Here is a 24,213-nt window from a genome sequence, read left to right as displayed (position 1 = left end):
TATCGAGAGAGTGCTGAGAGAGGGATCTGATCGGATCTCTTCCAGCACCCCCGTGACGTGCACAGAAGGACACCAGAGGTGCTTCTGAGTCATAGACCCGTAGGAGGTCCCTTCATCACAAAGGGCCGCTCTTACCAAGAAAGCAGTCCTTTACGGTGTTAGTCATGCATACCAGTATTACCTTCGCCGCCATGCATGCGAAGAGTGGCGGGATGCATTGCATTATGTCTGCAATGCGTCATGCATCCTGCCCACTGACATTTTAAAAGATCCACAGTTGGTGCTAAGTATTTCACTTGTGATTCTATGAAGACACCTGGAAAACATGCACACTTAGTGCGTCCCAAAGTCTATTTTGAGAAGCACTGTCCTACAGCACACTTGTTTTGTGATATTTGTACCACTGAAGCTTACAGCCTGCCACTACAGAAGCCTTATGCATACTAACTTAATGTACACCTGATTCAGAGGTATATGCCACAGTGGCTGTGCTACAATATGCAAAAGACACCGCATAGGACCACTTGCATGACCATCGGATCTGAGTAACCCCCAGGATGTTCGATGTAATGGCGCTGCAGAGGCCAGGAAATCTGCATCGGTAGATGCAGCCACCGGCCTCGGCACACATTGAAAATCGAGATGACATTTTGAAGAATGCACCCCGTCGTCACTCCCTCCCCACCCCTAAATGACTTAGGGGGCACGATGACCATCATTGCATACACCAATCTGCACATGCGCAGATCTCAAAACATTGAAGTAGTAGGTACACCATCAGGTTTGCATACAACTCTGAACTAGAGCTCTTTCTTATCATGGTTTTCTGTATTTTTTATGTCCGAATAGAGATTATATAGAGTCTAGGTATTTATCAAAGCTTGGAGAGAGATAAAATTGTGAGAGATAAAGTACTAACCAATCAGCTGCTAATATTTAATAGGCGGTGTTTGAAATATGACAGTTAGGAGCCGATAGGTTGGTGTATTTCTCATTGTTCTCTCTCTCTCTCTCCAAACTTTGATAAAATACTCAAAAGTGACATGATATTGCACACAGACTCTAGTTTCATGAGCTGAATGCACTACAGTGTCTTAATAGTGCATTTTCCCTATCTTTATATTACAGCTATACGTATCTCTGCATTGTTTGTAATGCTTCTATTGCATAGCCCATAAGGCCAACTATATTCAAGCATTACCTTATCATTGTTCTTTGCTCTGGACTTTGTTCAGCTAACATTATTCAAGTACAGTAGTGGTCTTGAAGCAGGGGCATCTTAAGAGACGAGACTGACACGGCTGGCCAGCCACCGGAGCTTTAGTAGACTCTGGGCACTAGAGTGTGCCCGGAGTCGTCTACGCATGCGCAGAACACTGGAAAATTACTGTACACCATCCATGTGTCAGGCCAATAATGTACCACTCTTCTTCCCTTATAAAATCCAACAAAGTGGCTTATCCTCTTATGAGTGTGTTTCTATAAATGGGTTGGAGTGAGGTAGAGATTGCCCCCAATTAATCCCTTGTGAACCTCTGCAAGGAGCCACAACCTGAAGGTAGAGAAACTTGGTTGGAGCGCACTGCATTTAGGAGATAAATCAGGAAGAGGTGAGGCTGCCCGAACCATGATATTTAACCTTCTCTCATTTAGGTGCATGGAGGCTCAGGGGCTACGTTAGTGATTTGAATAAAAGTTTAGACAAACTTTATGAAGTTCTTAACATAACATGGGGGCACCTGTAACAAGCAGATCAATTAAGCAAGCTCCCATCCGAGTGACAAATCTTTTTGGTCTCTAGTTCCTTAGGCCAGAGGTTCCTTAGTCCAGATGGCTAAATTAAATTGAGTTACTAATTAAGTCACCTGTGCTCAAGCATGGATCTCCTTAAAATGTGGATTGTAATGGTGGATTTTGGGAACCTCTGCCTTAGGAAATTAAATCAGTGGAGGACTATGGATAGGGCTACTGAGAATAAATAAATAAAATAAAGTCCAACATGAGTTGTGTAACCAAATTACAACCTACACCTAAATTAGTAAGGGTTTTTCAAGCTCTGTACCCTATCCCATTTCATTTTCAGTTCTTGAGCAAACCTCTCCTGTTTTTCAGCCTCTACAGCTGGGAATACACTATACAATTGTGCAACTGATATAACGATACATCACGTGCATTGTACGCACTACACGATCTGGTGTGCAACGGCGAAATGTATAAAAAACTTGATATATATATATATATCAACCCTTAAACGTGATATAATTTACTAGACACTACATTTTTAATCCTTTATTACAACAACTTCATTGGACAATCATTTGTAGTTACTTATAAAAACTCAATGTTCTATAAATTCTTTAAAATGAGGAAAAAAATACAATTAAACTGAAAGCAATAAAAAAATATGATAAGTTTAATAAAGGATAAAAAGGTCAGTTCATGTTAAAGGATATATGCAAATGCTCTTCAACATGTCACGTCTTGCCGGCAAGAATAAAATGATTCAGTGCACGCTCATCCAAACATCTCTTGGGAAGCATAGGTCATATATAAAAATCCATCTTCATCTTTATTATCCCTGTACAATTCTGATATAGTAAGGGACATGCTGGCAAGGCTCTTATTATTCACCAAAATGTAGAATGCTTGTGTGGCCGACAAATCCATTCTATTTCTGCACAAGGAAATGAACAAAGCAAGTTAGTACAACATTGTGAACCTTAGAAACATGCAATCTGCTATTTAGGATTTGGCCAAATCCTCAAACATGGATTTGCTAGAGTTAATGGTTTTTTTTTAATACCCTGAAACGATGCACGTATGTGTCCAAATAATTGAAACACATAACAATGCCTTCCAATACTACTATTTCTTGCCTAGAAGCCCTATTGCCCTGGCAGTTTACCAGAGGTCCACTGAATCTCTTAGTGTCTCCACTTCGTTTGCTTAATGCTCAGCAAGCAATCACTTGTCACAAATTACATAAGATGCAGTATTAAAGGAGCCAGGGACAGGTTCCACTGAGAGTGATACAAGGTTTATCAAGGTAAAAAGGTCAGTTATGTAATTGGCCCATTCACCATTAGTGCTCCGATGCACCTGTTGTCAATTTGTCAAGCTCTGACAACTGAAAGCTTTTGACTGCAGGAACTTATGCGGAGTACATACTGCGCGATATATCGTTCCAACGGGATGTAGTTTGGAAGCAGACAGTCTAAATCCCGATCGCCGGCTTCCAGACATACTAATCCCGGCGTGGTACTAATGACAGGTGTCTAAATCTAGACGCCTGTCATTAACCAGACACTGGAAGACCTACTCCCGGCATCCCGATCGAAGTGATGTCAGGCGCAGATAGCCAGGGGGAGGAGGGTTAGGCACCCCCCCGGGAGGTTAGGGTTAGGCGGCAGGGAAGGGGGGTTTAGGGTTAGGCACCCCTAAGGGAGGGTTAGGGGGGGGGGAAATTAGGTTAGTGATACTTACCTTAGGGACGATCTGGATTTTCACCCATGCCGGGTTGCTGCAGTCAGGATTTGATACCTACTGCACCCGTTCCAACAGCTGAAAAACTATCAGGGCCGTAACTAGGGTGGTGCAGCCAGTGCTGCCGCACAGAGTGCAACAGCCCTGAGGGCGGAACTGTCCATCCACCGCAATCAATATTATGTTTAGACCACACAGCTGATCACTGGGGTCGGCACCGGGTTCTGCTCTGCCTTTTAGAATCCGGTAACCAGAGAAGACCCTGGATAACGCCACCTCCGGGTGGAGTTATTATCACAGGGCTTTCCCTGGTATTTTTTCACAATTTATTTTTAGTAACTTGCACACAGATCGCAATTCCCCAAAAAATAAGTGATAATTAGGGCTTGGAGCGGAATTTTACGAATTCTACTCCAATTGCCCTTTATTAACTTTATGTGAAACTAAAATAATGTGAATAGGGTGTGAAAACACCCTTTTTCACTTTATTCTAGTAAAAATAATGTTAATAAATAGAGTTGTTGAGCCTAACCTTCAACTCTCATTCCACTACTAGTAAAATGGTTTGGCTTACCGACTCCACAGGCTTGCTGAGAATTGTATGTCTAATTGGGCACATATTGTTATATGTAATATTGTAGATAGTCAGGAACAGGTAATTTCTGTAATGATCACCACTTGTCATGTAACTGGCACATTTATACATCCCTTAACTTTCAATTATTGTTATTAGCATAATAGTGGCCTACAAAAATGGTAAAATTAACCTAATGAAACTCCTACTGGATAGTAACAGACCATACCAGTGTTCTCCCCAGAATTTTTTTCCAGCCGGGTGGCATCAAGTAGTAACCGGGTGGGGGCCTTCAAAATAATAAAAGGTTTTAACCATGACCTTATAATGATTTCAAATAACATTTTATATATTAATTCTCCTCCTTATTAGAGACCCAGTCGTCTGATTATGAAAAAATGCAAACTCTGTAGGATCTGGTCATTTTTATACAGCTCCCAGATACTGTCCCCACTTGCAGGCTTCCAAAGTACCGGGTGGTAGGCTGTTTCTTGCCGGGTGGTGCACCCGCAAAAAACAGCCTGGGGAGAACACTGCATACTATTTCATTAACAAAGAACCATTACTTCAATAACATTCTTTTAGAAGGAAACCAATATTCTCTGTAAAGCGCTGCGGAATGTGTGCACTATATAAATAACTGGTAATAAATAATAAACTAAACCCAGAAACACAATGCTTTCACTATTATCTTTTGCACATAAGAGGTAAAATAAATAGAAATCATGAAGTATCAGCATTTTTTTCACAGCACCCTACACCAAAAAAGTCTTATTGAGAAATTAAGCAAAAATAAAATGAAGTAAATTGTGCTTGTCTGTCATTGTTAGGTTCAGTTACTGTATGTGTCGGTGGACAGGGTTGCACTTCTAAAGGTGCATATACACTGGGCGATATTTTGCCTGACCCAACGATAACTTTATCGTTCAAAATATCATTAATTTTTTCCCTAAAAATGATGAACGATAACGACCAACGATGCACGTTCCCGTAGGTCGTTGGTCATTGTCTTTCATCGCCCGTACATGCAGGCCAATTTGGCAGATACCGATGAGTATATCGTTCATATCGGTCATTTGTTTTATAGAAAACAACCATCGACAAACGATCTTCATGTTTATTGCCACTCTCCTCCATCTCGTCTTTCCTCTATTGTTGGTTGTTGATCGTTGGCAAAATTGTTCATTATATCGTTCACTGTGTATGAAGGATATGAACAATGGCCCTCATTCAGAGCCGTTCGCTATTTGTGGTCGCTCGTTTAAAAACAAGGGGTGGCTATTCAAATGATCCGTACGCACATTGCAGTCTGTTCACACCTCTAAGTCTGAACGAGCGAGCAAAACATACGCTCGTTTATTTGTTAAAAACGCCCCCTGGCCGCTCGCATCCTACGTCATGTCCGCTATTTATTAGATTAATCGAGTACATCGACCAGCGTATGAACTGCTCGCTATTCTTGTGGTTGGTGTTTGCTACCACAAATTTGCGAGCAGTTCTGGCTATAAAATAACACAGTGACGTGGTCACTGACGCTGCTGTTTTAAATATGCACACCCATAAAACGCCCGTTTTGACCTTTAAGCACGCCTGCGTTCGGATCTCCACTCCCCATTTTCAAGCACCTTCCCCTGTTACCACCCACATATGCCTCATTCTGTCACTCAAAATAGCAGGCCCTCGCTATATTGCGTACCAACGATTTTCGGCCGCACTGACTGGTTCGCGCATGCGTACTAAAAACCGTACGCATGCGCAGATGTGCAAACATCGCTCGGAACGAGCGTACTGCCGCTAACGAGCGGCTCTGAATGAGGGCCAACGTCGTTCATCACAGAGGCCGGAACTTCAAAAGGAAATAGTTGGTCGTTATCGTGGAATTGCTAGGTCGCTCAGTGTGTACACACCTTAAGTGTCCACATACAGTATTTTATGATTGGCAGCCATCAGCACTGGTTTTACCTCTTACATTAGCCATAAATAATTTGATATGGGCCTGGACTGCCAAGCCGTGGCACCCCTGCAAGTGCCCTGGGAACCACTGCTTTAATCATAAACCTTTAAGTTCTATCTATTTGGCTGAGTAATAATGCCATCTGTTCTCACACGCACACAAATCCAAACCATTAGCTGTTGGGGGTACTGTAAGACCTAGACCTGTTCTTAGTCACATGCAATATCTGCTCAAGTACATTGGTTCATTTAGTGAGAAAGAAAAAGTTAACAGATAGCGACTGTTAATAGCACACCTTATCTGCAGACAAAGGGGCTGATAGAGAATTAAATGCATGGGGATTTTGCAGACCTATCTTGTGCTTCCTCACTGCTCATATGAGGGAATGTCCATGGAATTGTTGTCTATGCACTGTTACACCTTTTTTTATATGCATCTTTTCTGCCAAGGAGAGGGCTGTCGCAACGACTCACTGGCCGCGATGCAATTCAAAGCGATGATGAATAGCCCCGGGAGGGAGCTCTCTGAGCCATTCAATCTAGCGGTATGTTTGGTCTGACTAAAGGATTTCTTTTCGCATCCTCCTGGGGGTGGGAGGAGAAATCCAACAATAGTGCCAGCCATGCATAGCACGGCGCTAACAGCCTCGCGGCCGGCACTTTAGTCAGAGAATGCCAGTTCTCACGACTAAAACACCCAGGTTAAGTCGTGAGTACCGGCATTCTCCGACTTGACAGCGCAATGAAGTGAATAGCTCTGGGAGCTCCCTCCTGGGGCTATTCAGCATTATGCTGAATTTAAATCGCAGCCACTGATCGTTACAGCCACTAAGAAACTAATCATATGGCTGGGGGCGATCCATTCATTCAACCCTGCAAATATCCATATACATTTCGCCATATACGGGAGTAATTACAGCTGACTTGCGTTCAACTCTGTTCACAGTATTCATTGTCAATTGTCACGGACCGCCGTGACGACTCTTCCCAGATACGACAATCTGAGAGTCACCGCCATGACCTTACACCAATATCTCAGAGCGTGTGGTTATTAACTCTGGTATCTGCCACCAGCAGAAGACCAATTTAATGCAAAAGCATAAGGCAAGCTTCTGCTCTCACCTGTACACACAACTTATCAATATTTAAACATAGGTAAAATGCCAAACATGAGGCATTTGGGTCATAAAAACAGATTCCAAGAACTAAAATTAGTTTAGTTTAATTCAAAAAATATCTTCAAAGCTTATGTACAAAAATTACAAAGGATATAAGGATGTTACCAAAAGTCACAAAACACAGTTAATCACAATTTCAAGTAAACCAAAGAAAATAATAAAATGGGAGAAAACCGACCATTCATATCGAGACGGATAGAACAGCTTTGGGATGAGGCCTTCCCAAGGACGAATTCAGGTGCCCTGTGTCTTGTCGACAGCCTCAAGCAAAGAATCACATTTTCTGACCAGTGAGCCTGTATTTCCCCCTTAGCCCCCTCCCTGGGGTAATTTTAACCCTTCTCAGCTCAGAGTGTATTGTCCCTCTAGCTGGACTACAGGGTTTCTCTATCATTTGGGCAGGGGTTCTTAATTACCTTTCAGCCCTTTCTGAAGTTTGAGAAGTGGACTTAGGTCAATAAACGTGCACACAGATTAAGTGAATAAACATACACCTCTGTAGCCTGGCTGTCTGTTGGTATAAACAACAATTCTATGATCTCCGTCCCTAAACAGGACATGGGACTTTTTATGGCTGGTGTTAGCAAATCCTGGTCAGATGTGTAGTCATTTCCAGGGACATCTTTCTTCTGTGCCATACATTATTTGGACATTTATGGCTGGCAGGGAAACAATCTTCCTATAACCTCTCTTCCAACCTTTCTGTCCATCTTCAAAGGTTTGTCATTTCCCACACACACACACATTTACAAGGGAAAGTTACTGATTTTGCTGACGCAGTCATGTGCAGTTATGCCCATGCGGACGCAAAATCCGATTTTTTGCTACCCCTCCCCCTTTTAAGATCAGCATGGGAACTCATGCCACAGTCTCCCATGCTGTACAATGGTAGCTGTCATTACCCTGCCTGGACGGGCTGAGCTAACAGTTCCTCCATCCTGGGCAGGGGGTAGGCATTACACAAGGTGGACTTACTTAGTCTCCTGTAGCCCACAAAAAACCTGGTGCATTTGTCTCTCTGTCCTATATCCACAGGATTGAGGCTCACCACTTCCCTACCTAGCACCAGACAACAAACATTGCCCCTGTCTATGTCAGGATAGAGCGCACACCCAGATACCATATTTTTACAAATGTGTAAATGAACCAAATGTGAAGACACCGGGTTTATGTGTACGTTATTTTCACCTACTGGCCCTCATCGCCTTGAGAAAGGCAACTGTATATAGCTCCCACACGGTACCTCGGGTCTTTTATGGATTCAGGGATCAAACAGTAAGCATGCAATAGCAAGGTACAAGAGCACCTGCATTACATACACACTAATTATACATGTAAACCGTAACCACACTATGTACAGTATATACAGGTAGCACTAACATCAACCACATTTAAAGATTAAGACTATTATAAAAACCACACCAAGGAACCCTTCCCCCCCTAGACAGTCAATCACCTCAGGGACTATGTGAGCACGGAGAGCTGCATAGCTTTGAGACTCCGGTGGGCACGGTGCTGCTGGGAGAGGTACTGCTGAACGATTTGCTGGTCCTGGCCGCTTGGCCCAAAGGGATTCCGCTACTCGCAAGAGTAGGGCACGCTGCGAAAGTCACCCAGCTGGCACATTAACCGCGCACCTGAGCCAGCTCTGGATACAGCAGTAAGTTTTGGTTGCATATCTATCCCTGGTCTCCCTTTGATGAAGTCCTGCTGGAAGTCGGTAGTGGCTGCAATCCTGGCTGGGTCTGGAGGTGCCTCAGCCACTCCACATCAGTCCTGCCTCACCGGTCAGGACCCAAGAACAAAATGAATTCCCCTTTAGATTGTAAGCTCTTATGAGCAGGGCCCTCTACCCTCTTGTGCTTCTCCTTACTCTACTTTCATCTACTTCTTACTCTCTACTGGGGCACCTAACACTGGGTTGCTTTGCATTGTTGCTTATCTGGGTGTTATGGTCACAAAGGTAGCAATGTATATTATCCATGACCTGTATTGTATTGTACTGTAAATCAACCTACTGTATTTGTTTATGTGAATTGTTAGGCGCTGCGGAACACTTGTGGTGCCATATAAATAAATGATGATGATAATAATAATAATAATAATAATAATGTAAACAAATAAATACAATTCATTTGGAAGTACCTTTTTATTGAAATTACATGGCCTAGTACTTTGAGTATTTCAGAAACATGATTTGTGTGAGGTGTAAACTCTAATAAAATACTATTATAATATGTTTCAGCACTCGGGGGCCAGCAGGAAACATCACACCCAGGGGCTGGCTGGTGAATTTTAGCCTGGGGGCAAGCACACAGCACCAGCCCATGAGCAGTGACTCAACCTTCCCCCTCTCCCTACCCTAACCCTCTCTGCCCGGTGCCTAAACCTAACCTCTCCCTCCCCACACCCTAATACTCGCCCCTTAGTGCCTAACCCCCCCTAGTCCCTAACCATAACCTTTTTATCCCAACCAGCCAGATTGGACAGATATCTGACAAATAATTGTATAGTGTATGCCCAGCATAATTTGTTTTCTACACATCTAACTTGGATACAATATTGATGACACCCAAAAAAGGAAACTAATTGCTGTGGTGAGCTCACACCATTAAAGGGGACCAATTTAAAGACCCCTGGAGCATAGACATAAGAAAAGTTATGTTTTATTTTTATCTTAATGTTTTTTTTAATGTAATTTTTATAGGAATATACATGGATAATAGCAATCGGTTGCAATCTTTTACTGTTACATTGTGCAATAAACACACACACTTGAAAAAGTCCCAGTGGATGAAACGCATTGGGTAAGCTCCACTCTTGCCTTAATGTACTATTAATATAAGCATTTTTAACTAGTTTTTAAGTAAATTATTTCTCTGTGCTTATTTCTTATCCCAATTTCTCTTATGCCATTTTTATGCTGAATAATATGTTCGTGCAACAGTTTTATAAAGGATCTTTTTAGACTCGTCATGCACTATTTGCACTTTATCAACATTGTATTTTTATTGTGCTTTTTAATATCTAAGAAAACTGCCAGAAATATCTATGTTCTGTAGCACTATTTGCACTTTAATTTGTAGCATCATGCATAGAGGTATTTAAAGAAACATGAGGAATTGGCACCATAGAGGACCAATTCTGCTTTGAATATCAATTTTTTGTGTTCATACTGTCTACTTATTTTGGAATAAATAGATTTTTTCATATATTCACTTATAATTATTTTATTGTTGTTGCACATGCACTTTAAATCATTAGAGAGACGCCTGTCGCTGGGATCATTTACCTTTTCCTATTTCTTATCTAGGGCTATTTGCCCTAGTCCTTTCACTTTGATCTAGCTGACACCTTTTGGTAGAGCGCTCTGTTTCACTATTACTGTATTATTGTCACTTATTACTTGTCATCGGTTGGTACCCCTACCATATCAGTGTGTGTGTGTGTAAATATATATATATATATAAGTGTGCACAACCGGTCACGCATGCACGGCGGGCATTCATCGCATCGTCTCATCTGCTGTGCTCCAAAGCAAATGGGACAATGCAATGAATGAACCCATGCTGTTAAATGTATCATGGAACAGTATATATATTGCACACAGTGGTAAACACAGGATATCTAGAGGGGGGTTTCCAAATGCTTGGTTTTAGAGTGAGTGTGGACAGTCCATGAAGAGGGTAGAATTAGCACTTAACACCTTAACCAGCTTTAATATGAGTCATACAAATTACATTGTGTATTATAATCCCAGCATATACAGGACCAGCGATCACACTAAGCCATTAGATGCAGCAGTAGGGCTATTCTGTCTGAGCTGAATGTTTTTATTTCAGATGATGTGGGCTCCATTCCAGGGCATTAGAGCAAGTCCGGGAGTCTGGGGTAGCAGCAGAATAATTTAGCACTGCCCTGGACATATATGTATAGCAGTACATCCCTAACAGTAAATGTTTTCCAGATCTCCTAGTTGGTGCACAGGTCATTTATTACTGGCTGATGCATGTTAAAAGATCCACAGGTGGTGCTAATTTTTTCATTTGTTAAACTGAGAAGAACATGCAGCACTAGTAAAATTCTATTATATTACTATTTCTATTGTGGTCATGGTGTGGGCTGGGGAGGGCGGTTTCTAAGCAGCTAGATCCCCCCCCCTGCGTTTACCTATGGCGCGTTTGCACTCTGGATCGTGTAGGGTGTACAGCCAGCACAATATATTGTGCAGTCGCTGGGTACACACATTGTTTAGTGTGTACCCAGTTTAAGAGAAACAGGACCATACATATTACAAGTCTTGCTAATCCAAGGCCTGTAGTTACACCATACTTGCCTACATTTTGAGTCTATCTTCCAGGAGCAGCCCAGAGGAGAGACGCAGTCGACTTGAGGTGAGGGCGGTTCCCGGTGCTACTCATCACTAAGCCCCGACAGGAAATGCTGCGGATCGCAGGTTGATCGAGAGGGGGCAGGGCCAATATGATGCAATTTTCTTAGAAACACGTCATATTGGCTCCGCCCCTTCACTGTTTACCCTCCCCATTTCACTAGGAAGTGGGCAAGATGCGGGAAGCCTGCCTACTCTTCCGGGGGTGCGGGGGCATGCCCGCAAATTCGAGAGACTTCCGCAACGTCCAGGAGAATAGGCAGGTATGGGTTACACTGTATCGCTGGCTGAGTTACAGCATTGGTAAAAGGACAGGTGCAAAATTTACATAATTTGAATATAACGCTTTATTTCAGCTCTTTATTTACCACACTACCACATAGTTGCCATGGTATACGTTCAGGAAGTTGGCGGACGCAATGCCGACCGCCGGCTTCCCGACTGCTTAATCCCGGCGAGGGTTAAATGACAGGTGTCATTTTACTGATGCCGGGAGACCGGCGCCCGGAATCCCAATCGAAGGGATGCCGGGCGCTGACAGCCTCGGGAGGGTGGGTTTAGGGCTATCGGGGGGAAATTAGGGTTAGGCACCCTATAGGAGGGTGAGGGGGTAGAATTAGGTTAGTTTATACTTAGTTACCTTACTTTTCTTTTTACGACGATCAGGATTTCCTCCCCTGGTGGGCTGCCACGATTTGAACCGCCGGCCATCATACCGACTGCGTTGCCATTACTAAAATCTAAAGGCGCACATCCACTAGCAGATATTAATGGAAGACTGAACGATAACAACAGTTACCGTTCAGTCGTCCATTAATCGTTCATGAATCTGGCAATAAAATGTTGGAAATGACCAGCGACGCGCGCTCCCGCTGGTTGTTTCCGACCTCAATCATCGCCTGAACATGCTGGTCAAGCTGTCGATAACAACAATTTGACAGTGTTCAGGGATGAGGTAGGGTGCCTACCCTGCACGATATATCGGTCAGTGTAGGCACTGCACAGTTTAATGAACGACAACGATATTGTTATCGTTTAGTCCTTCACTAGTCGCCTAGTGATGTGCCCCTTTATTCCAGGCAGGGACTCTACTGATGAGCTGGTCCTTCTAATCCCATCATGCACCTTACTGTAGCTCAGGACTTGGACCTTTATGGACTTACTAAAATAACAATGCTTTGTGTTTTAAATACATTTTTTATAAATATTTAGGAAGCCCAGAGAATAAGGGGCCTATTTATCAACAAATTTTATCACACGCAACGAGTGAGAACACTCATTGCATATGATAATGGTGCTCAGCCAATCAGCTCCCTAATGTCATCTGTTTGAAAAATGACAGTTTGGAGCTGATTGGCTGGAGCAACATTTGTCATACGCAACGCATTTGATCACTCATTGTGTGATAAAACTCGTTGATAAATAGCCCCCTAAGAATGAGTGGTGAGAATTGCATCAGAGAAAAATGTAATATTATGGTATCATTTGGTCAGTATTGTAAAACTGGCATTTCCCAAGATAACAGCGCTTTAAAACCTGGATCTTGAGAGAAGCAACATTTCACATGAATTACTGTAAGTTTCGCAGGAGAACTGGCCACAGAGTTCCAGCAATGCCATTTCCAATGATTTTTCATTCCTCACAGTATTTCTAATTTTGCAGAACCTACAGTCTACGGATACAGCTAGGATGAGGACAATCAATTTATTCTGCCTTCTGGAGTGGTTGGAACTATTAATGGTGAATTCTACCATGCTGAACACTTTCACAAATTCATTTAAAAATGTCACTGGTCTCTACCAGAGAAGGTCTATAGAAAGGAGTAAGCACAATGCAAAGCATGTTACAGTACAGTATGTAATAAACATATAAGACACATACCTGATAATATTTATAAACTGGGACATGGAAATATCCTGAGGAACAAGAAACTTTGTTTTGTCGAGGCGTGGTAGATATTTTTCTTTGGTATATCTTTCTACAATGACCTGAAAGGGGAAAAAAAAATAAAGTGGATTATTATTAAAATACTTTACTGTGGTGATCAACCTAAAATAAGAGACTTCACTTGGTTCTATCCTAGAGAACATTTTTCACATATGTAGAAGAAACTCCATTTTAATTTGTTAAATTAAAACATCTCCTTATTAATAGCAAACAGTATAAGAAATACAGTTCATTTAGGTGTACGGCACATGGTTTTGTAAATGATGGAACAGTAAATCATTCTTTTACCGGAATTTTAGTTGGAAACTTGGCCTGTATCCGAATTACCTCAGATTTTCGGGTTGCTGTTAAGAGAAGGAAAAAACAGGGGTCAGATTTTTTTCTAACCAACTTGATATGCTTTATTATATAATGTTTTCCCTCTTTTACCTAAGCTCTTCCTCAGTTTGAAGGGCTTAGTGTTTACAACCTTTGGCGGAGACTGCATTTTTTTTTTTTCCCCCTGACCCTAAAAAGTATATTAAATTTGACCTGTCACAGCAACCAAAGCTATATGTCAGCTTGTCTGAGCTGCATGATCCCTTTTATAGCTGTGGCAGAACATTACAACCCCATGGGGGAGGAGAGCTAATAAATGTAAACACACCTGAATTTCACATTTATTTTATGGTGTTTTTCTTTTCCTACCAATATGTTAGTAGTACTAGTAATTTCAGTAGCTGATCACAAGCATCATGTATGTCCCTCACAGGCATTTGCAAACCTGACTCCTGTTTTCAGTGTGATAATCATGTGCTTTTGCCCATTCCACTTGCAATAACCTGTGCTGAATTAGTTAATATTAAAACAAAAAGCTCTCTCAATAACCACTAAGCAAAGCCACACAGGTTAATGCAATTGAAAAACAAATGAGAGAAATAGAAACAGAATATTATCACCCTGGGAAAAGAAGCCAGATTGGTAGGTATGCTATCTTTTATCAGTAAAGCAGCCATATAAAACCAGCTACATATTATTAATATATCTGTTTTATGTCTGGCAGAGTTTTCAACCATTTTTTTGTGTGAAATTTCTTAAAGCTCTAAGGGCGTATGTACTATGTGGTACTTATTCTTATTGATTTTGCTTGTCGGATTTTAAAGGGTAACAATAGTTAATTCATTTATTTTCTATTTAAATTCATTGCTTTAAATTTAGCAGGCAAAATCGGGAAAATTCATGGGTTTTGAAATTCCACTGCTTAGTAACTATACCTCAGAATTACTAATCACATGCATTACATTCATTTACTGAACACAATATAGGACATTTTCAAAACAAGACTAATTTGTGAATAATGAATGTCAGCAGTTATTTATTTAGTAACAGTTATTTCTATAGCGCACACTTTGCAGCGCTTTTACAGAGAATATTTAATTCATTCACGTCAGTCCCTGCCACAGTGGCATTTACAATCTATATTCCCTCTAACATGGACACACATGCTAGGGTGATTTTTTTTATTTGTCATAAGCTAATTAACCTACCAGTATACTTTGGAATGTGAGAAGAAACTGGGGCTTTGGAGGAAATACATGGAGAACATGTAAACTCCACACTCATAGTGCCTTGGGGCCTGATTCAGAGCCGGACGCTCTGACCAGAGCGCTCGCTCTGAATCAGGGCCCTCCTCCATTAAAATGGAGCGTCCTCCTGGACGCTCGTATAGCTGTGGGTGACCACCCACAGCATATACGAGCGTCCAAAAAGATGGTCGCGATGGTCTTGACCATCGCGACCATCGGACTTGCGATGGAAACCCTGCGGTAGGGTTTCCCAGCCACAAGTCCTGGAGTGATTTTGGCTCTATCAGAGCCAAAATCACTCCCACTGACATCACTAGTGATGTCAGTGGGGCCGGCTTCAGACGGTAGGCGTTCCCATGGGGGCAGCCACCCCCCCAGCCCGCCCACCAAAGGGGGCGTGCTGTCTCTCAACATCGACAGCACGCCCCCTTTGGTGCGAGACCCGGAGCGACAGCTTGGCTGTCGCAGTCCGGGTCTCGCGCATGCGCACGCGGAGCTCCCTCCATCGTGCGCATGCGCAGTGGGGAACATCGACCCACTTGCGAGCGTACTGCCGCTTGCGAGTGGGTCTGAATGACCCCCTTGGTCAGGAATAACCCAGGGCTATGAGAAAATAATGTAAGCCATGTTATTTCTTATGCTGCATACACACACAACAATTTTTTGAACGATTATCGATAACGATATTGTTTATTGTTTAATAGTTGAAAAAATCGTTCACTTTCTAAGTTAAAACAATGAACTATTAACGTTCATGCGCGTTCACGTTTGTAGTTCAGTCAGACTGACCAACTTAACGATTTTCATTAAGGGAATATGCAAAAATCGTTTGTAGTTCAAAAAAATCGTTAATTACACTTTACAAAATCTGATAGATAATCATTCAGAAAATCATTCAGAAAATCGTTGGCTTAAAGCTGCATACACACACAACGATTTTGTTATGAACGATTTTCTGTCTGATTATCTGTCTGATTATCTGGCCTTACTTATACATATAATTGCTTACCATGTCTGCTGGTCCTGTATAGGCCGGAATTACTTCATTCCATACATTCGTATGATGTCTGTTATAGCTGGGTTTTTTTTTTTTTTTTTAAGATCTTTTTATTTGTCAAGATGTGAGACAAAGATACATAGATATATAGCAGAGGCAAACATATACATCCTGAATCATCAGAAAACAGAAAAAAGAAAAAGACAATGAAATGGTACAGTTTCCAAACCACATTGCTATGCCATATATTTCTTGTCCTTCCTTTCTTCCAACTATTGAACATATAAAGACGGATGTGATGCAATAAACTTAAAACCAAAAATAGTAACAGATATTGTTATTGTAAAACACCAGAGTAATGGTTATGGGAGCCAAAAAACTCCAGTTATCGTGAAAAATATATCAAAATATAACTTTAAATCGTATAAACACATTCAGAAAATTTAAAAAAAAAAAAAAACTACAAAAACTAGTCAGAGACATAAATGGACAAAAATTAAAGACGAGAAAGACTAAGGGGAGAAAGAGAGAAGAGAAAAAAAAAATTGAAAACAAGGAGAAGCGAGCCGTGAGAAGCGAGAGAGAAAAAAAAAACTAAATAAAGGGGAAGGGAGAGGGGCAACAGAGAAGAAAAAATAAAATCAATATATAAATATATATATTTATATTAGACTAGCACCAAAATAGAGCATAAATGTTTAAGATAAACCAGGAAGGGTCGCATTGTTAAACCTGTACCACTGAGACCGAATTTTGTGAAACTTGTCCACATTATTATTTTGAAGGCTAGTAATATACTCCATTTTGGACACAAACCAAACACGATTGAGGAGCGCCTGTTGAGTTGGAGGGGAAGGGTTTTTCCAGGTCCTAGCGATTTGATATTTGGCTGCACAGGAAATATACATAATCATTTTATTGTCAAATTTGGATAGCTGGTATACCGGGGCACATAGGAGCAACGAGGCCGGGGGAAGGGGGGGGCATAGTGGGACTATAGAGGATATAAGTGATTGGACAAGCGACCAGAAGGGAACGATATTAGGGCACGTCCACCAGATATGGAGAAAAGAGCCTATTTGACCGCAGTTTCGCCAACACATATTGGAAGAAGCGGGATATATTTGGTTAAGATGTTCCGGCACAAGATACCATCGGGTGTACACTTTATATGAGTTCTCCTTAATGGAAACACTAATGGAACATTTTGATATATTGAGGCGGATGGCCTCCCAAGTTTCATCCCCCAGAGAAATACCCAGGTCCAGTTCCCAAGAAAGTTCATGGGCCGCCAGAGGTGGATGTTCCTGGATAAGGATAGTGTGATAGATACGAGAGATGAGGCCTTTATCAGCAGGACTGTAAATACAAAGGCGTTCCATCGCCGTGGGATTACATTGAGAATGAGAGGGTAGAAGGGATGAGGTAACAAAATTACGGACTTGAAGATATTGATAAAAAGATGTTTGCGGGTGTGAATGTGTCTCGCAAATGTCGGCAAACGTTTGCGGAGCAAAATTACCTATGATGTGACGGAAACGGGTAATGCCGATCTTTGACCAGGTGTAAGCCATATGGGGTGAATTGCCAGGGGGAAAAGAGGGATGATTCCACAGAGGGGTTTGAGGCGAGGGGTAGGTGGACAGAGCAAATTTAGAAGATAGAGAGTCCCAAGTAGACAAAGTAAGAGCGACTGAGGGAACCGAGAGAGCTGAGGGGGGCCTATGTTTGCGTAGAAGCCAGGGGAGATCAGAAACGGAAGTGCCTTTGCAAAGTTCAGACTCCAGATCGGCCCATCGTTTGGCACCTTTAGGGGAGTGCCAAGCCGCCAGTTGGCTGAGCCTGGAGACCTGATAATATTTAAGTAGTGATGGAAGGCCAAGACCTCCTGTTACTGAACTTTTGAAAAGTATCTCCCTCCGGAGGCGAGGTCTTCTGTTGTTCCAAATAAACTTACCGTAGAGTGTTTGAAGAGAAGAGAGAACATGTGGGGGCACAGGGACAGGAAGGGTCTGAAAAATATATAATAGTTTGGGAAGGACATTCATTTTTATTGCATTTATGCGTCCTATCCAAGAAATAAAAAGAGTACGCCAACGAGAAATATCTTGCTCAATTGCACGAAATAAGGGGGGATAGTTTGCTTTGTACAGAATTTGATAAGATTTTGTGAGATGGATTCCAAGATATTTAATAGAATCTGTCCTCCAGGAGAAAGTGAAATTAAGACGAAGGAGGTCCAGGGATGCACTTGGAATATGGAAAGGCAGGGCTTCAGATTTATCATGGTTTACCTTGTAGCCAGACAAGCGGCCATATAAAGATAGTTCCTGGAAGAGATTTGGGAGAGAAATCAGGGGGTTGGTGAGGGTGAGAAGGACATCATCGGCGAAAAGAGAGAGTTTGTATGAGGAATTGCCAATAGAAATGCCAGAAATATCAATATTCGCTTGAATCCTACAGGCTAGGGGTTCTATTATCAGAGCATAGATAAGTGGGGAGAGTGGGCATCCCTGCCTGGTACCATTTGAGATGGGGAAGGGGTCTGAAAGAAGTCCTCCTGCTAGAACAGAAGTGGAGGGGTTGAAGGAGAGAGCTTTAATGACTTGGAGAAAATTGCCCCTGAAGCCAAAACCAAGTAGAGTATCAATCATAAAGGGCCAAGAGACCCTATCAAAGGCCTTCTCTGCATCAAGGGCAAGAAGTAGAGAGGGGAGCTTAAGGGTATTGACGTGATGGATTAAGTCTACTGTTCTTCTGGTATTGTCGAGTGCTTGGCGGGTTGGCACAAAGCCTACCTGATCTGGGTGGATGAGAGAAGGGAGGATAGGGTTTAATCGGTTTGCTAGAATTTTAGCGAAAAGTTTGAGGTCAGTGTTTAGAAGGGATATTGGACGATAGTTAGTCACAAGTTTTGGATCCTTACCTGGCTTTGGAATGACCGTGATTTTGGCTCTAGTGGTATCTGAAGGAAAGAAGCTGCCCTCAAAGACATGATTAAAGGAGGTCGTGAGGTAGGGGGTGAGAGAACCTTGAAAGGCCTTATAATAAGAAAAAGGGAGTCTGTCTGTACCTGGTGCTTTTGAGGGTTTCTGGGCTTCAAGGGCAATAATCAATTCTTCAGTTATGGGAAGACTAAGATCCACAGCAGTGACAGAATCAATCTGAGGTAGGGCACAGGAAGAAAGATATTCAGAAGTAGGAATAGACGGGGCAGGTTGGGGAGAGTCACAATTTTTAAGATCGTAAAGGTGGGTATAGTAGTCCTTAAAAATAGAATTAATTTTAAGGAGATTATATTGAAGAGATCCAGAGAGATCCTTGAGTGCCGGAATTGCTAGAAGGGATTTGCAAACTTTCAGGTGATTGGCTAATAAAGTGTCCGCCTTATTGCTTTTTTCATAAAAGCGCTGGTTTAAACTTCTGAGGGATTTCTCAATTTTCTCTGAGATAATAGCGTTAAGTGCAGATTTCGCTACAACCAGTTGTCTGTAAATGGCATCTGTAGGGGTACGTTTGTGAAGAGATTCCAACTGCTGGACCTGTTCCGTAAGGGACTTGAGGAGTAGTTTATGTTCCTTGTTCCTGTGTGAGGCATAACTGATTATATGACCCCGGAGGACGCATTTATGAGCTTCCCAGATAATTGGAGAACAGCCAGAGTCAGGCACGTTAAGGGAGAAATAGTCCTTCAAAATATCTGTGATCTTTGCTCGGAAGTGAGGAATTTTTAATAGCGTCTCATTGAGCCTCCAAGGGGGCCGGACGACCGGGGTGTCCAGAAGATCGAAAGAAGAGGAGACAATTGAGTGATCGGACCAAGAATTTGAGACTATCTCAGAGTTAGTAAGGTGTTTAGAGACTAATAGACTGCAGAGGATTAGGTCGATTCTTGAGTATGAACGATGGGGAGCTGAAAAAAAAGTGTAATCTCTAGAGGAGGGGTTGAGAGAGCGCCATGTATCTGAGATCCCTGCTTCTATAATATGTTTACCAAGAGATCTGGAGAGAGGGCATACCCGGGGACGGGCCTGGGAGGAAGATTTATCTAAAGCAGGGTCCAGAACACAGTTAAAATCTCCACCGAGAAACAGATATCCAATACAACGCTTATGCAATGAGCTAAAAAAGGACTTAAAAAAGCGCTGGTGACCTACATTAGGAGCATAGACATTAGCAATGGTGACATCTATATGTCCCAATCTACCAGTTTAAATAATATAACGACCGCCTGAGTCAGTGTAGACTGAGTTTTGTATGAAGGGCAGTTTATTGTTAATTAGGATCGCAACTCCATTGTGTTTGGTCGTGCTGGAGGAGTAGTATACATTGGAAAATTGTTTAGAAAGCAAGGACGGATGGTCAGGGGTTCGGAAGTGGGTTTCTTGTACAAGAACAACATCGGCCTGAAGACTACGGATGGTGCGGAACAGATGCGAACGTTTTTGGGGGTATTGAGACCTCGGACATTCATGGAAGCAATAGTGAAAGGCATGATAAAAAAGAAAAGAAAAAAAACTCAGGTAAAAATTTAATGCGCAGAAAAAATTTAAACAAAATCCACGGCTCGCCTGGAAGAGAGAAAGAAAAGAAGAGAAAAAAAAAAGAAGAATTGAAAAGAGAAAGAGAATGGGACCGAAAAGAAAAAGTAAGAACAAAGAAGGAGGTGGGAATGAGTACGTAAACCCGACCAAAAAAGTGGGGAGAAGTACACTGAAACTAGGACAAAATCGTCCAAAGAGGCACAGGCAAAAATAGCCTGTGGCACCTTTAGGGGAGAAAAGTAAAATAAAAAAAAAAAAAATAATAATTTACTTGGTAAAAATACTTTAAATCCTAATGGTTTATATAGAAAGGAAGAGAGATGTTTTAGGGACTACAATGTCCCCTAGGTGCTGAGGGGGGAGAGAGGGGAAAATAATAGTAAAAAGGGGGGGGGGGGGAAAGGGTAGCAAAATGGTATATATGGAGGAAAATTAAAACATATTAATTAGTGCAGCCTAAATCAGCAACATCTAAGAATATTGTAAACCATTAATAATAGAATAATAAATATTGCATAGACAAAAATTTTTATAAAAATAAAACAATGAGATCATAATCAGAACATTGTCACAGGAGATAATCCTAATATATCAGTTACAAATAATAAAATAGAGAGGAAGAAAAGTGGGTGGGGGGGTGAGGGAAGCAAAAATGAGGAACAGAACAAAAAAAATAACATATTGGTAATTGAATTGGAGAGCACTAGAACGTATATATTTACTAATATCGCAAATCAAAGACTTAGATATTAAATTACCAGGTCCTTGGAAGAGCTACAGGAACATAAATACAATGAACAAAAACAGCAAGGTCATAATCAGAGTATAGGAGGGAGATCGCTCACGAATCAGGAGAATCGTTCTCAGGAGGGGGACCAGATTCCTCTAGATGGGTTAATAAGTCCTTGCACTCTCAAAGATCTTTGATCAGGACCGATTTGCCATTCAGATCAACAATGAGCTTGAAAGGGAAACCCCAGCGATACTGGATATTTCTGTTACGTAGAGCTCTGGTTAAATCTCGAAAATCTCTCCATTTGGCAATCGTCACGGGAGAAAGATCTTGATAGAATTGGAGATGAACACCATTGAAGAGAATATGGGGCTTACCCCGGGTTGGAGCCAGAACAAGTTCCTTATCCTTGTAACAAAGGAAACGCATAATCACATCTCGGGGAGGGTCGTTATCTCTTGGTTTAGGCCGGAGAGCGCGATGAGCCCTTTCCAAGGGTATTCTCCATTCTCCAAGATCCGGAATCAGAAAGGAAAAGAGATTGTGAAGATAAGGTTCCAGGGCTTCCAGGGACACTGTTTCTGGAATGTTGCGTATGCGGATGTTATTTCTGCGCTCCCTATTTTCTAAGTCTTCGTTCTTTGTGCGGAGGTCTGAGAGTTCAGTTATAATGTGATCCAGATCCCTGCCAGTTTCATTGAGAGCTTTTTGGAAACTGTCCTGACGAGATTCTATTTTGGAGGTTCTTGTGGCTAGTGATGATATATATGATTTGATGGAGGCCACTGCTTTGTCAAACTTGTTTTCAAGAGAGTCCTTAAACTCTGTAATAAGAGAGCGAAGGGCCAAAATGTCCTCTTTAGTGGACGGGACAGGAGGTGAAGGGCCTTCTTTATCCATAGTGACCACAGTAGGGGAGGGAGGGCCCCTTAGTTGGGAGGACTTAACGCCTCTGGTGAAGTGTTGGGAGATATCACCCCTTCCTTGCTTGGGATGTTTGGCAGTGGACATCTGCTTGGAGACCAAGGCAGGAACACCAGAGCAGGGCTATTTCCGTTGAGAGAAAATAAGATTCCAGAGAAATAGGAAACCGGGTATCACCAATATAATATGTTATTGATAACGGCAAGAGGAGGTGGGATCCAAGCACCCAGGGGTCAGAGGAGACGTCCTCTAGAAAAACATCACAGAAAAAAAAGTCAGTCCACTAGTACTGAAGGCAAGGGACCGAGGGAGTAATGCGGCGGGGGGGTCTGTAAAGGCTGTATCGGTGTGGTAAGGATAGAACAGCGCCCAGAGCAGTTGTTGAAGAACAGCTCCCTATCCTCTCAGATTCACTGCAGGGGGGCAGTAAGCAGCAGGATATGCTCGGATAGGGTCCGGAGGGAGGTTGAGATCCGCTATCGCAGTGTCCAGGAGTGCGCTGATGTGAGGTGGTCCTGGTGATGCCTGTATTGCAGGTCTGTGGGGGGGGGGGGTCCGGGGATCACCACAGCAGTCTCGTCAGCACCAACTGCAGGGAGCGAGTCACGGGAGGTTGGGTACACATTCAGCACCACATCAAAATAATAGACCGGAGCAGTGATTCCAACCCTGGTAGCATAGGAGACTTCCAGTGTGGATAGGGTTATAGGAGTTAGGTGAGGCTGCTGCACCTATGATAGAAAGGTGCCCCTGGTTGTTCCCTATGTTCTTCACTGTCACTGGGAGATAGGGCAGCTAGTATGGCGATTCGCGGGTCCGGCCGTGGGTATCTGCAGGAGCTCTCTAGGGATATGTGGGCTCTTGCCTGGCAGTTCCAGCAGCCAGCAGCCCCCAAACAGCAACAGGATCTGCGGCTGCGATGTGGTTCCCGCTTGACTTCCGGTCCGCGGCACCGGCTCCAGGCGGCCAGGAAAGTCAGCGGCTTCAAGTAGTTGAGTAGGCCGCAACGCCGGGGTGCCGCAAGAAGGGCGCCTTTTGCAAGGAGCGGGGGCCCGGGGCACGGAGGCAAGAGCAACGATCACCAGGGACCCAGCTGAAGGTAATGGACCGGAGGGAGGATAGAATATCCCAGGGGATTGCAGGACCTCTGGAGGAACACGTCCGCTCCGACGGACAGTTAGGCCACGCCTCCTTGTTATAGCTGGTTTTTAAGTGCTGATTATGCCCTCTTAATGGTAACATGTTATAATCAAGCATTTAGGAACCCCTCTGTAGAAATTTCGCATTTGCCACTGAGCCCTATCCCCTTTACAAACAAGGGCTGTTAGGATTGCCCAAGCGGGAGGCACAGGCAGGCTCCTCCTATATATCGCAGAGGTCGTGTGTGTGTCCAGTAGCGGTGGGCTCTCCACTACCGCAGTACGCAGTTATGCCAGCAGTTATTTAGTGTCCCATGCATAGAGCTAGGCAGTCCTGGCTCCACCGATCCAGGGTGCTGCCTGATTGGCTGCCCAACACTGCGTCAGTTATTACCAGAGGTGGGACCATGGCGCCCGGAAAAAGTGTATGTCTTAGCGCAGCCCCCCCCCACACACACACTCCCAGTACTGAACTGAGCTAGTGTGGTATGGCAAGCCTGCAGGGGAATACTGGAGTGAAGAGTAAAAAACAGCAAACAGTGGCAGTTTTTTCTGCTGGGCATTGAGGTCCTATTGGTGGAATAAAATGCTTAAGTGATGCACTATCTGACATTAAGGGGTAGCTGCTTTGACACTGCCTTATTTAAGTATAGCATCTAGGATCTAACTGTGATCTCTTTGAATCATTGATATCAGTTGATAGAGGAGATTGTATTATTTATTCTGGGCATTTAATTTACATTGACAGAATACATGTGCTACAGTGAAATTCCACAGGGTGCACAG

At 42.8% G+C, this 24,213-nt stretch overlaps 1 protein-coding gene across 1 annotated transcript; it reads right to left on the bottom strand.

Moving 5' to 3' along the window:
* Positions 1-2,274: 2,274 nt before the first annotated feature.
* MAP1LC3C (microtubule associated protein 1 light chain 3 gamma) lies at positions 2,275-14,105 on the bottom strand. Its single transcript, XM_088448948.1, has 4 exons — positions 13,955-14,105; positions 13,814-13,869; positions 13,460-13,566; positions 2,275-2,674 (listed from the first exon to the last, which is right to left on the bottom strand). Exons 1-4 carry the CDS (start codon positions 14,010-14,012, stop codon positions 2,515-2,517), a joined length of 381 nt encoding a protein of 126 aa, XP_088305074.1. The 5' UTR covers positions 14,013-14,105; the 3' UTR covers positions 2,275-2,514.
* Between the last annotated feature and the right edge of the window lie 10,108 nt (positions 14,106-24,213).

The sequence above is a fragment of the Taudactylus pleione genome, unplaced genomic scaffold (genome assembly GCF_031769625.1).
Source record: "Taudactylus pleione unplaced genomic scaffold, aTauple2 ptg000473l, whole genome shotgun sequence".
Classification (NCBI taxonomy): Eukaryota; Metazoa; Chordata; class Amphibia; order Anura; family Myobatrachidae; genus Taudactylus; species Taudactylus pleione.
Note: the sequence above shows the minus strand (reverse complement) of the source record. Positions and strands in the feature narration are given on the sequence as shown.